Genomic DNA, 15,010 nt, shown 5'->3' with positions numbered 1-15,010 from the left:
AGCTAACACCTAACTGAACAAGTTCAATGGAACCATTGTGATTGGATGTCTGTGACTCTACTACCATCAAGAGTTTAAATACCGGGGAATTCCCTACCAGTCATTTGAACTGAAGAAGCCACTCGGATGAGTGGTGAAACGTTTTCAAGAAAAACTCAGAAAAGTCCAGTTGTTTTAGACTTAATTCTACTAGATATTAGAAGATGCTGTTTCCCTGATGAAGAGAACATGGAGGGCTGCCATCGGGACCACGATGTTAAAGATGTTTGTGGGGGCCCAAGGATGGTAATTAGGCCCCCTATTTATGCCCCCGACCCTCCCCCGATGGCTGCCTCGTTGTTCTCGTTTCAGTGCCTCGTTCCTAAGGAGAGATTGTTCAGTGTTATCCATGGAGTAGGTGAGTATATAATAATTCTGCAATTTGTTCCTTGTTACTCTTTGCATTTATATGCATGTTTTATATCACGTTCCCTTTTGCTGCTAATTTAAAGGCCAACTACAACTGTCTAATAATAACATGTTCTCCCCTCTCAGATGTTTGTCTCTCCTGTAGATTTAGCCCAGTTTAGTGAGCTCTGCCCTAATCCAATCTTAGTCTTTATTCTTGGTGGCTTTAGTTATAGAATGATATTGTATGTAGGAAAGCAGGAGAATATTGTAGGAATGGGAACAGTAAATGATTACAGTCTGTGCATCACATGAACTATAATGAGAATGAGCAGTTCCCCTACCTCTGTGCAGGTGTTGGGCGATATTCCTCTGCACCCCCCTTTCACCCCGGAGCTCGGCAATGAAAGGGTGCGTGAGGAGCTGCCTTGCAGATGGTCTCCTGCCTGGGTCTCTCTGCAGGCACTCGCTGATGAAGAAGCGGAACTCGTCACTCCTGGAAAAAAAAACGGTGGTAAAATGATAATTGTTTGTGTTACATTTCCCAGAGTTCACAGTGTGACGACTCCCTGATCCTGCCGCTCTGTACCCAACCCAATCACAGCACAGGCAGCAATAGGGGGTGAGCCCCTTCCCTTCTAAGGGTTCCACTGCTCTGCCTGAAATGGGGGGCTATTGCACTTACTTATGAACCCTGAATTATAAGGGTACATTTACCTGTGACCAAATTACTGTCTCTCTGGTTTTGCCTATATCTTAGCCCGGCTTGTATTGGCTGCCAGATACCGGCCCCAAGAGCTCAAGCTCAGCACGAGAGTCTGCGTTTGCGCATAGAGCTACACATATTACGCATCACCTTCACCCTTATTTCAGCCCGGACTGGGATACAAAATAGGCCCTGGCATTTCATATCCACAGAGGCCAAAACAGCCCCCCAGCCCAATAAATAGCCACTGCCTATGGCATCTCACAGCATTTACCTGCCCTCACTTATTTCCCATTTATCCCTTCCCCATCCTTACTTTATGTCATATCCCAATGTCCCCCTCACCATAAAGTCTACCTTGCCCATTTCTCCACCTTTCCTGACTCATTCACACACCTTCTTACACGCTTTCCATTTCCCCACCCTCCCCACCTAACTGCCTATTCTACCCTCTTGCTGCCTTTTGCTATTCTAGTGAAAGGGACTCACCAATTGCCCCTTGATGGTAATGATGGAACTGGACCAGTTGTTATTCGCTGGATCAGCTTCTGCTTGGGAAGTCTTCTGAATGCTGGGATGTAAAGATACAACACAAAAACATGATGACTGATGAATACAACATTTGGGGGCGATTTACTTAAATTGACATTTTTACACTAGAAAGGTACTTGCCAGGTTTTAGTTACCAATTTACATTTCTGTTTTAAATTCTTATTAAATGGGTACATTTTCAAGTTTGAAAAGTCAAATTCTGAAAAAATTCCAGTTTCTTTACCTCAAAAAATTGTGTATTATGGAAACACAGCAAATTAAAATGCTAGTATATCACCCCCTTTGATTTTTATATTTAATAATACTCTATGTTACGGCGTGACACATAAATGCCCCCTGCCCATTCTACTAACAGTTCTACATGCAGTACAGTACACACACACACACACACACACTCTAGGGTTTACTTACGGAGATGTCCTTCCGCCATTTGAATGGCTGCAATCCCTAGTGACCAGATGTCAGCCTGGATATTACAATATGGGGGAAAAGACGAGTATTAGAGAAGATTATACACAGAGTACATGAAAATAATTGCAGTTGCAGATGATTTGGATACTTCTGATACCTATCCACCCACACCCTGATAGTGATTCTATTTGGCTTGCACAATAACAAATCCATTAGAAGCCTATAATCCAGTAGTGAATTGCTGTGACTTTTATGTCTAGAAAATGTCCCCAAATACCCCAAACTGAGAGTCTTGAGTGTTACATGGAGTGTGACATCCCCATAAAGCATAAGCAGTCTAATGGAGTTGGTTTCTATTATTCTTGTGTCCTGCACTTAAAATGCATTTCACTCTCTCATTTCAGATTCTCGTATCACAGAAACCACATTACGGCTCTGGATTCTCTGTTATGAGAGGGGTAAGTAAAGCGAGTGGAACATTTACACGCAGTTCACCCTGTGTAAGTGACATAGTTTAAAGCTTAATATATAAAACTCGCCCACGTTCTATTCCTTTCTATGGGATTTTTAGAAGTGTATTTATCAAATGGTGAGTTCTAACTTTCATTCATTGATAAATTGGCTTCTAAAAATCCCATAGGAATGAATAGAAAGTGAGTTTTTCTGTGTAATCTCACATTTTGCTAAATATGCCCCTAACTCTAAGCTAAAAAGAGAGAGAAGACATGACAATACCTTATGGTCATATTCGCCGCTGTTTTGGGCAAAATGAGCCAGTACTTCCGGAGCCATGTATGCCATGGTCCCCAAAGTGCTGGCGCTCCTTCCTCCGATGGTCGCAAAGCAAAACTCGCCTAAAATTGTATGACAAAAGCAGGAATGTTAATGTTTAGTTAGAAATACAAGCCAGCAGTAAACACCACGGAGAAAAAAATATCCTTGTGTCGCTTACCGATCTTCACCTCTCCGGATGAGGAGATGACAATGTGTTCGGGCTTGATGTCATGATGGATTATATTCTTCTCTTCCAGATGGTTAAGGCCCTGAGAAATCAAGAAAGCAAAAGTAAGTATATAAATATTTTGTACTCTTTGATTAATTAGAAATATGAGAATAGCAGGAAGGAGTTTAACAGGTGACCTACCGTTATCACATTCTTGCAAATATAGGCGATCCATCTTTCGCCTAAGGTCCTTTTGGTGGCAATTAGCTCTTCTACAGTCGCACCGGTACAAAGCTCTGTAGCAATCTAGAAGATAAAGAAAGAATATTTGGCCAACTATTTTAGTTACCTACAATTTTATTGGGAACCCGAGGAAAAGGCTTTGTGGCTTTAAGTCTTGGGGGGACTGCAGTATCAGCTAAATCTGACTCTTTCTTACCAAACTGGATCATGTATGGATCCAAAATGCTAGCTTGTGTATTAGATCAGTTACAATTGGCATGTTTGCTGCATAAATGTGTAACCTCTCTGAATCAAAACTTCCTTACCCATAGTCCTCCATGTTTCGATGAGGCCTTATGATAAAAGGCCCCATAGAAGTCGACGATGTTCCGGTGGCCAGATACAATTTGCAGGATTTCGACTTCTTTCTTGATCTCCTGTTGCTTCTAGTTTCAAACAAAAGAAACAAGGTAAATAAAATGGATACAATAACAGTTTCAAACACCCCAACCTAACTTGTCGTTATGAAAAATGACAGCTTTGTAATATCCCTACTTGAGTATTGTATAATATGACCGAGACCCCTTGTGTTCTTTTATATCAAACTGCATTTGTTATTTTACTGTTACATAGTTATTAGGGGCCAGGGTATTTCACTGACTGTATTTGGATAGCAAGTTCTCTTTCTACTGATAACCATAATGTAGGTATAACAAAAGACTAATTAGTATCTAATTAGAGTAATCATGAAGACACATTACCTTCTGATGTTGAATTATAATTATGGCCACTTCCCGTTGTTTTCTTTGGTGCCATCCCTGTTACAAAAGTAGGGAAAGAAGCTCAGTGATCATTACTAACGGAACGCTATGGGAAAGCAAAAAGCTATACAGTAGCATGTAAATATGGAAAGAACAAAGCTGTAGAGAGCACAACCAATGGACAGAATTACCCAAAAGCATGACACAAAGTGACTCATTTTAACACTGAATAAAATATCTTACAATGTAGACGACTCCGTTGGGGTCCTGCCCGATTGGCTCCCCTAGCTTCAAATACCTCCCGGGCTCCTGAAAAATAACATTGTATTTGAAAATGTGATAATCAAACTAATATTATTCAGCTGGACAAATAACCTTTGTAACATGTGAGAAGCACAGAAGGTATAGGAGGAACTTGTGAAACAGGGTGGAAGGCTTTGGGCTGGAAAATGGAAGCCAAACTGTGAATGTTGTGGCAAAATACAGCTTTACAGCTACTTACTGGGTATTTCTCCGAGAGTGGGGTGATGTTATCCTCCTGAGGAAGAGAAAAAAAAGGGTTTAATCAGAGCAACTCATTTTGCTCAACTGCTAACATTATATTTTGTAGAACAAGGAAAGGATTCATTCATTCTTAAAGTAAATCCCCAGCTAACGGAGAAAAAATCCTCTGATTGCAGGACTATGTATAGTGAAGCCTGGATCTTTGCTTTAGTCTGCATGTTCTAGAAGGGCAAAGAGAGATGTGGAAGGTCTGAGAGGCTGTAACGGAGGCAAAAAGTGGTGACCAACTGCCCCACTGAGCACTTGTGCATTTAACATTCAGGTAAGAGTGGAATGGGGCCTACATAAGAGTTTGTATGATGTGGTGGGATAGGGGGCCTGCACGGGGCCCGAATAGGTTTAAAATGGTTTAATGATATATTGAGAGAAAAGTATTAAATTCAGCTCAAACCTCCTTAATCTCCTCCACCTTCTTCTCACTCAGTTTTGTTGCTGAGCTCTCCGTTTGGCCGGTGTCGGGGCCAGTTTCCATCGGTGACTCCTGGGAAATATAAATACAGTTTGGCAACATTAGTAAGTACAGAGCCCCAGTGGCTCCCTGCTCCCTTACTTGTGCATTTGATTGGTGGCTGCAAACTCTGCAGAACCTAACCCCCCCAATGTTAGTGTTAGTCTGAGGGGCTTAAATTGCCAACTCAAAGTGGCTTTTTTTGTTTGGTATTTAATTCATTGCTGCTTACCTCAATGGTCTCTAGCTGAGGTTCCTCACAGCTTTCCAAGGGTTCCTAGTTAAAGAAGAAAACATCATTGTATAAGATCAACTCAATTCAGTAGAGAATATGATCAAATAAATCTGTTCAATTACTTTAATTATATAATGAATTATGATCAGTGTCTTTTTCTTCTCATTGGTTATTACCTTGTAGCTGCTCGCCTCAGCTGGTTCTTCACAATCCTGGATAAAAGACAGAAAAATGCAAGTACATTTAATAAATGGTATCAGTTTAAGCAATAACTGCACCATTTTTTGCTCAACCACAACTTGAGGCTGTAAATGAGCCCGACACAGTGGTGCTTATTTACTTGTATAGGGTGAATGGCAGATGTGGTGGATTCTCGGCCTGAGATTAAACTCAGACTGAATATCTTCCCCCTGTACCCCAAAAAGCTTATTGCTGTGCCTGCACCTGGAGCCATTGTGTTGGCTGGAGCTATACTCAGGAGTTTCCCACCAAAATCCACTCTGTTTGCCTAAACCCAAGGCAGCGCAATGGCTCGGGGCGCCGGCACATCAAGTATTTAGGGACATGGGGTCGGATTCCCAGCCTGTGTTAACAAATTGCCCCCCCAAAGTGAATCTAAAATGTCTTTCTCTATTGTGACCCTATTATTTTTTCTTACCTGGCAGATGTCCGGTTCCAGGATTCCTGGAGTCTCCTTAATAAAGAAAAGGTAAGAGAAAGATGTTTCACGTTGTAATAAAGAAGCTAATATACAGTCTTACATAAAATATAGGGGGATTTTTATTTGCCCCTACTCTCCCCTCCCTGGCAGTAGCCTATGAGTTACATTGTATGAGTGGTATGTAATCATAGCAGCCAATCATAGTTTTTTCATTTTCTAATTTATACAAGATAGAAGACCGCTAAGTAACAGATGCTGACTGGTTGGTATGGGCAACTGCATTTGGGCAAGTTAGCCTCAGTTACACTATGTTAGTAGATAAGGTTCCCTGTTAGGTAAATGTGATTATTATCCTTTACAGATATTATTCATGAACCCTGTAGCTCAAATAAAAACACATTGGGACCCCTGCAAACTTTTTGGCCCCCGTACCTCACAGGTGTTGATGGGAGGGTCCTCCTGCTCTTCCAAGGGTTCCTGGTTAAGAAGGAAAACCTCAGATCAGCAGAGAAGATGATAAAAATGCATCTTTTTCATTCATGTGTTATTTTCTGCTTACCTGTGAGTGGCAGGGGCCGGTGTCGGGGCTCTCCTGCTCAATCACTTCTTCATCCTTTTTAAGACAGAAAAATAAGATTGTAAAACAAATTCTCAAGGCTGAAGGGAAAGTCTTATTTGATATAATTATATGAGAAATAGAAGGAGTATGTTGCTGTGTAACACAGGGCATAATAAGGAGGAGGGACAGACTCACCAACGCTGAAGTCGTCGGTGCCTAACAAATTGCCCCCCCAAAGTGAATCTAAAATGTCTTTCTCTATTGTGACCCTATTATTTTTTCTTACCTGACAGTTCTCCGTGTCCAGGATTTCTGGAGTCTCCTTAATAAAGAAAAGGTAAGAGAAAGATGTTGCACGTTGTAATAAAGAAGCTAATATACAGTCTTACATAAAATATAGGGTGATTTTTATTTGCCCCTACTCTCCCCGGCAGTAGCCTATGAGTTACATTATATGAGTGGATGTAATCATAGCAGCCAATCATGTTTTTTTCATTTTCTAATTTATACAAGATAGAAGACCACTAAGTAACAGATGCTGACTGGTTGGTATGGGCAACTGCATTTGGGCAAGTTAGCCTCAGTTACACTATGTTAGTAGATAAGGTTCCCTGTTAGGTAAATGTGATTATTATCCTTTACAGATATTATTCATGAACCCTGTAGCTCAAATAAAAACACATTGGGACCCCTGCAAACATTTAGGCCCCCGTACCTCGCAGGTGTTGATTGGAGGGTCCTCCTGCTCTTCCAAGGGTTCCTGGTTAAGAAAGAAAACCTCAGATCAGCAGAGAAGATGATAAAAATGCATCTTTTTCATTCATTAATCTTGCAACAAAATGCATTTCAGAAAATATAATTAAGGCTATAATAAAAAAGTGCACTGAAACCTTTAGCTCAAACCGTATTAAAGGCTTTAGGGTAATAACACACAGGATGTTTTGTCACCTGTGATAAATCTTGGCTACCGTGGGTGACAAACCAGCCCTTGTGCCCCTCCCGCTGGCTAATGTGCAAATTGCGGGTGGGAAACATGTGGCACAGCTACTTTCCCAAATAGCCCAACGTTTTCTCAAGGGGCAACTTCAGGCTACTTGGCAAAGTAACCGCGCCGTGTGTGTTTTCCCACCAGCGATTTGCACTTTAGCCGGTGGGAGGGGAGATTAAGTCGCCTGCAGTAAAGCGAGTTTTATCCCGGGCGACTATTCTCCTGGTGTATCATTAGTTTGAGTATTTATTTCCCTTTCAAAGAGTTCAGGCTGGCAGGTGTTAGTGCCATATTCCTGAGGTATCTGGGGGAGTTAATATATATTAATAAATGAACTGTACCCACAATTAAAGAAGAAATGCAACACCCAAACGTCTACATTTGCATTACCCATAAATCAGAGCTACGTAGTGGGGTGGATGGTTGTTACATTTGGTTCTGGCCTTTCTGTTAAGAAACAACTAACATTTAGGCATGGGTGGAATGGGGCCTATATAGGAGTTTGGGAGATGTAGGGGCCCAAATAGGTTTAAAAAGCTATAATGTTATATTGAGGGCAAAATGATCATTCAAAATACAATTCATTGCTGCTTACCTCAAAGGTCTCTAGCTGAGGTTCCTCACAGCTTTCCAAGGGTTCCTAGTCAAACAAGAAAACATCATTGTATAAGATCAACTCAATTCAGTAGAGAATATAATCAAATAAATCAATTTTATTACTATAATTATATAATGAATTATGATCAGTGTCTTTTTCTCTCATTGGTTATTACCTTGTAGCTGCTCGCCTCAGCTGGTTCTTCACAATCCTGGTTAAAAGACAGTAAAATGCAAGTACATTTAATAAATGGTATCAGTTTGTGCATTATAGCTTTTCCAAGCAAAAGTTTGGGAAGTAGGCGGTGCCTAACAAATTGCCACCCCAAAGTGAATTCTAAAATGTTTTTCTCTATTGTGACCCTATTATTTTTCCTTACCTGACAGATGTCCATTGTGAGGATTTCTGGAGTCTCCTGATTAAAAAAAAGTAAGAGAAAGATGTTGCACATTGTATTTTTCTTTTTTAAGAAGTTAATATACAGTCTTGCATAAAATATAGGGTGATATTTATTTGCCCCTACTCTCCCCTCCCGGCAGTAGCCTATGAGTTACATTGTAGGAGTGGATGTAATCATAGCAGCCAATCATATTTTTTTCATTGTCTTATTTATACAAGATAGAAGTCCGCTAAGTAACAGATGCTGACTGGTTGGTATGGGCAACTGCATTTGGGCAAGTTAGCCTCAGTTACACTATGTTAGTAGATAAGGTTCCCTGTTAGGTAAATATGAATATTATCCTTTACAGATATTATTCATGAACCCTGTAGCTCAAATAAAAACACATTGGGACTCCTGCAAACATTTAGGCCCCCGTACCTCGCAGGTGTTGATTGGAGGGTCCTCCTGCTCTTCCAAGGGTTCCTGGTTAAGAAAGAAAACCTCAGATCAGCAGAGAAGATGATAAAAATGCATCTTTTTCATTCATGTGTTATTTTCTGCTTACCTGTGAGTGGCAGGGGCCGGTGTCGGGGCTCTCCTGCCCAGTCACTTCTTCATCCTGTTTAAGACAGAAATAAAGATTGTAAAAATATTTCTCAAGGCTGAAAGTAAAGCAAAGTTGGGAAAGTGTTATTTGATATAAATATATGAGAAATAGAAGGTGTATGTTGCTGTGTAACACAGGGCATAATAAGGAGGAGGGACAGACTCACCAACGCTGGTTGTCGGTACCTAACAAATTGCCCCCCCAAAGTGAATCTAAAATGTCTTTCTCTGTTGTGACCCTATTATTTTTTCTTACCTGACAGATCTTCATGTCCAGGATTTCTGGAGTCTCCTGATTAAAGAAAAGGTAAGAGAAAAATGTGCTCGTTGTAATAAAGAAGCTAATATACAGTCTTGTATAAAATATAGGGTGATTTTCATTTGCCCCTACTCTCCTCCCCTCTTACGCTTACCCGGCAGTTCTCTATCGCCGGCTTCAAGTCTGGCTCTGTATTCTCCTCCTAAGAGAAATAAAGTTACCTGATCAGTTTACTATAACTCTGTAGTTTAGTATCTAAAAAAGACCCGGTACAATACAAATTCACTAAACTACCAAAAACCAAACCATTTCATGTATATTTTTTACTACTTACTTGGCAGGTGTTTTTGCCAGGGATTTCTGGTTGTTCCTGGTAAAGAGATAAAAGTCAAGTTATCAAATTAACTGAGCTTTTTAGAAAGAAGTTAAAATCAGTTATATTTAATATTCAGGGACAGGTGTTTTATTATTGAATTATTTATTACTCACGTGGCAAACGGCGTTGCCAGGTCCAAATGATGGTACCAGCTTAAACCTGGCGCACTTTTTGCCAGTCAAAAAAAGTCATATAAAGTTTTATACGTTTATGGTTTTTAAAAAAAAAAATCTTGAATTTTCCTTGGATAACTTTAATACAGGTATTGGACCCCTTATCCGGAAACCCATTATCCAGAAAGTTCCGAATTACGGAAAGGCCATCTCACATAGACTCCATTTTAATCAAATAATTCACATTTTAAAAAAATATTTCCTTTTTCTCTCTAATAATTAAACAAAACCTTGTACTTGATCCCAACTAAGATATAATTACCCCTTATTGGGGCAGAACAGCCCTATTGGGTTTATTTAATGGTTAAATGATTCCCTTTTCTCTGTAATAATAAAACAGTACCTGTACTTGATCCCAACTAAGATATAATTACCCCTTATTGGGGGCAGAACAGCCCTATTGGGTTTATTTAATGGTTAAATGATTCCCTTTTCTCTGTAATAATAAACAGTACCTGTACTTGATCCCAACTAAGATATATTTATTCCTTATTGGAGGTAAAACAATTCTATTGGGTTTAATTACCGTTTAAATAATGTTTTTAGCCAACTTTAGGTAGGAGATCCGAATTACGGAAAGACCCCTTATCCGGAAAACCCCAGGTCCCGAGCATTCTGGATAATGGGTCCCATACCTGTAAATTGGCCCCTATGTACATAGTGCATCAAGGTTATTTAGCATAGAAATCTATAGGCAAGGAAATAACACGGCTTTGATAACACAAGTAGGTAGGAAATGGTGTTCCATGTGCTCTTGGTACGAAACGCGTAAGGCTTCTTGTTTTTACATATGGATCCAATAAAATTTATACATTTTTAATGTAAACTACTTTTGTTGCTGCATTTCTCAACTTTGTTGAAAAAATCCGGAATGCCTGCCCTTTCTATTTTTGATTTTCCCATGATGGCTCCCTATGCTGAGAGGTCTGGGGCATGAGCACCTGGACCCACCACAACTGTGGGTAAGAGATATTTTTACACTCAACCTTGTGTGATTACTTCTTGTTTTGTTTTTGATTCATAGGAAAATGATGTTGCCCAGTTCTTACCATGGCAGATTCAGGGGTGGGATTATCTGCCCGCTTTCGTTTCCTCTGTAATGAAGAAAAAAAGTTTTATCAGAGAAAATAAATGCACAAATAGGAAAACTATAATGCAATAAATGGAGGAGTGAGTATTGAGTGACACATGAGGGATTTGGTGCAAACACAAGTATGACACTGTGTATCCCCTACACTAAAGCGGAATCAGCACTAGTGATAGTTGGGGGCACAATTAGGCTTTCCACCTTTTGTTATGTCTAATACCGGCCAGGGTGGGGGCATGTTTGCTAAGGGGCGGCACCCAGGATACGGGGCATGATGCAAATAGGGGCGGAAGTAATGATATCCCCGCCCACATCAAGTGAACCTAGCAGTGCAGGGTAGGGAGGCAAGTTGGGGGAGGGAATTGGAGGTGACGGGGTGGATCAGAGGCGATTGGAGGTTGGCTGGGGCCGGAGGACTAATTATTATAAATTTACAAGTACATTGCCGGTACATTTGCTGGCGAGATCCTGTAGAAGTCACTGGGAAGTGTCATAGTGAAACATTCCAACTATTCCAGTCTTAATTTTTTGAGCTTTGCGACCCATTAAAAAATGTTAAAATGATGAATTTTAGGTATTCGTGTTGTTTCGATCTTTGATCACATTTTTAATAAATAGATTTTTTTAAATAAATATGGTAACATCCGCAGTTAGTGAGTTTAGTCGAAGTAGAAAAAAAATGCAAAAAAGACACAAATATGAAATATGCCCCTTAGTCTGAGCTGCGGGCAGTCTATCAGGTCATGTGATTAGGTGTTCCCTTTCCATTTGCCCCTCCATGAAGTTTCCCACAGAATGAAATATGTCCTGTTACAGCAGAAAGAGATGAAGCCCTTACCTTGCCGAAGCAAGAGAAACAGCACTTCAGCCGCTTGAACATGTTGTTTCTGTGAAGACAAAATGAAAGACATCACTTTAGCATTTCCCAATACTGTGTTCTATGTACAATTTATTTTTTCATGCGGGCGAGACTTGCTGTAGGAGAAATCATAAACTGGATTTGCTACATTACCTCTCAAATGGAGCTCCAGGTGCTGGAAAAAAAGATGGACCGGGGGGGCCGGCCGGCCGGCCCAGGGCCGGGGAACCCTAAGCGGCCCCCTCAATAGGCGCTGGCTCTCCTCTAGGCTCGTTCACTAAGGGTGGAAAAGGTGAACTGAGGAGAAACCAGAAAAAAAATATCCAAAAAGGTGGATAAGCGCCGAAGTCGCTAACCAGTCACACACTGTAGCAATCTGTATAGAGACGGGAATAAAAAGGGCAAGTCAGCTTCACGGATAATGCATTTACCCTTTTAAGGTGCAACATTGGATCAGGGGCCCCATTCAAAGTGTTCCCCCAAATCTCACGCTTACTGACACTCAGGCCGGGATTCCATGTGGTACCTAGGGGGTTAAATTGGTACTAGGGCTAATTTACTAACATAGGTGCCTAAATGCAAGTTGCAGTTGCCAATAGCAACCAATCAGTAATTGGCTGCTACCATTCCCCTAAGGGGCATCACCATCATTTCAGAAGCACTGATTTAGATTTACCCCCTGCAATAGTAAGAAATAGTAAATCAGGCCCTGTGTCCATGGTAAGTGCAAGTACATTCAGTTACACATTAAGGTTGGTACATAAGGGCAGGGCAGATACCCGGGGGCAGAGGGGCAAAACTCTTAGCAGCCTGTCAGTACTGCCCAACCCTGGGTCTGTGTCTCCCAACCAGCGCTGGGAGTAAAGGCGCCTGCAAAGCCCATTTTAGGGGAAAATTCTCCCAATTCACTAAAATCGTTGACAGGAGCAACATCCCCTAGTCTGGGGGGGGGAGTCACCCAACTATTGCCCCTCTTTTTTAGCTAAAATAAGGGTTTTTAGGCAAAACATCTACTACAGGAGAGATGCTTGCTTACCTCTCCCCACAATGGCAACCAATGGACTCTACCAACTGTCACTTTCCTAGAGTGAAGGCAGCTCTCATCATATGACAAATTTTTATGGGCTTTATTTGCCCTTAGATGTGCAGTATATACATTGTATGTACTTATTGTGTACCCAGGTTGGTACATAAGGGCAGGGCAGATACCCGGGGGCAGAGGGGCAAAACTCTTAGGAGCCTGTCAGTACTGGGGACAACAAGCCCATTTTAGTGGAAAATTCTCCAAATTCACTAAAACCAGTGACAGGAGCAACATCCCCTAGTCTGGGGGGGGGGAGTCACCCAACTATTGCCCCTCTTTTTTAGCTAAAATAAGGGTTTTTAGGCAAAACATCTATCAGAGGAGATGTACACTTACCTCTCACCACAATGGCAACCAACGGACTGTACCAACTGTCACTTTCCTAGGGGGAAGGCAGCTCTCATCACATTGACATAACAATGCAGGCGCTGCTGTTAAAGGTTAAGGGGTATAGTTATCATGCTGTGTAAAAAGTGGAGAGAAGCATTACCGGTGATGTAGCCCAGGGCAACGAATAAGCAATTAGATTTCAACAGCTAGAAAACCAAATCAAAGCATCTGATTGGCTGCTATGAACAACATCACCGGGGATGTTTTACTCCACTTTTTACACAGCATGATAAATATACCCCTAAGTGTACCCTTTTGATGAGTGAGGTTTATATGGGCTTTGTTTGCTCTTAGATGGGCAGTACATACTGTAACTATAAACCCAGTGAGAATGAGGAATGAATGCATATTGGGGAGTTGTATCAGGAGTCAGAACCAGCAGTGCAGAGAAGAGAAAGTGAGAGACAGACACAGTGACAGTTACACATAACTATAAACCCAGTGAGAATTAGGAATGAATGGGTATTGGGAAATTTTGTCAGGAGTCAGAACCAGCAGTGCAGAGAAGTTAAAGGGACAGAAACAGTGAGAGTTACACATAACTATAAACCCAGTGAGAAAAAGGAATTAATTGATATTGGGAAGTTGTATCAGGAGTCAGAACCAGCAGTGCAGAGAAGGGAAAGGGACAGACACAGTGAGAGTTACACATAACTATAAACCCAGTGAGAATGAGGAATGAATGGAAATTGGGGAGTTGTATCAGGAGTCAGAACCAGCAGTGCAAAGAAGGGAAAGGGACAGACAGACACTGTGACAGTTACACATAACTATAAACCCAGTGAGAATGAGGAATGAATTGATATTGGGAAGTTGTATCAGGAGTCAGAACCAGCAGTGCAGAGAACATAAAGGGACAGAGAGACACGGTGACAGTTACACTTAACTATAAACCCAGTGAGAATGAGGAATTAATTGATATTGGGAAGTTGTATCAGGAGTCAGAACCAGCAGTGCAAAGAAGGGAAAGGGACAGACAGACACTGTGACAGTTACACATAACTATAAACCCAGTGAGAATGAGGAATGAATTGATATTGGGAAGTTGTATCAGGAGTCAGAACCAGCAGTGCAGAGAAGGAAAAGGGACAGACAGACACAGTGACAGTTACACATAACTATAAACCCAGTGAGAAGGAGGAATGAATGGGTATTGGGAAGTTTTATCAGGAGTCAGAACCAGCAGTGCAGAGAACATAAAGGGACAGACAGACACTGTGACAGTTACACATAACTATAAACCCAGTGAGAATAAGGAATTAATTGATATTGGGAAGTTGTATTTGGAGTCAGAACCAGCAATGCAGAGAAGGGAAAGGGACGGACAGACACAGTGACAGTTACACATAACTATAAACCCAGTGAGAATGAGGAATGAATGGATATTGGAAAGTTGTATGAGGAGTCAGAACCAGCAGTGCAGAGAAGGGAAAGGGACAGACACAGTGACAGTTACACATAACTATAAACCCAGTGAGAATGAGGAATGAATGGATATTGGGGAGTTGTATCAGGAGTCAGAACCAGCAGTGCGAGAAGGGAAAGGGAAGACAGGACACTGTGACAGTTACATATAACTATAAACCCAGTGAGAATGAGGAATGAATGGATATTGGGAAGTTTGTATCAGGAGTCAGAACCAGCAGTGCAGAGAAGGGGAAAGGGACGACAGACGGACACTGCTGACAGTTACATATACACTAGAAAACCCAGTGAAGACATGAGGATCGTAATGGAATCATTGGCGGGAGTTGTATCA

The 15,010-nt window shown here is 41.2% G+C and overlaps 1 protein-coding gene and 1 long non-coding RNA gene across 2 annotated transcripts; one reads left to right on the top strand and one right to left on the bottom strand.

The window, feature by feature from the left end:
• Positions 1-268: 268 nt before the first annotated feature.
• Positions 269-5,249, bottom strand: LOC116406968 (serine/threonine-protein kinase mig-15-like). The gene is made up of 12 exons (XM_031892194.1): positions 5,227-5,249; positions 4,938-5,027; positions 4,485-4,520; positions 4,226-4,291; positions 3,983-4,039; positions 3,548-3,667; positions 3,201-3,305; positions 3,009-3,099; positions 2,792-2,910; positions 2,057-2,111; positions 1,583-1,664; positions 269-883 (listed from the first exon to the last, which is right to left on the bottom strand). The coding sequence occupies exons 2-12, from the start codon at positions 5,016-5,018 to the stop codon at positions 592-594; spliced, it is 1,104 nt and encodes a 367-aa protein (XP_031748054.1). The 5' UTR covers positions 5,019-5,027; positions 5,227-5,249; the 3' UTR covers positions 269-591.
• Positions 5,250-9,288: 4,039 nt separating this feature from the next.
• Positions 9,289-10,931, top strand: LOC108645378. The gene is made up of 2 exons (XR_004219988.1): positions 9,289-9,330; positions 10,856-10,931. It is a non-coding gene; the product is annotated as an uncharacterized LOC108645378 (long non-coding RNA).
• The last annotated feature ends 4,079 nt before the right edge of the window (positions 10,932-15,010 follow it).

Source organism: Xenopus tropicalis, chromosome 8 (assembly GCF_000004195.4).
Source record: "Xenopus tropicalis strain Nigerian chromosome 8, UCB_Xtro_10.0, whole genome shotgun sequence".
Lineage (NCBI taxonomy): Eukaryota > Metazoa > Chordata > Amphibia > Anura > Pipidae > Xenopus > Xenopus tropicalis.
The sequence above is the reverse complement of the archived record's forward strand: the minus strand, read 5'-3'. Positions and strand labels throughout refer to the sequence as shown.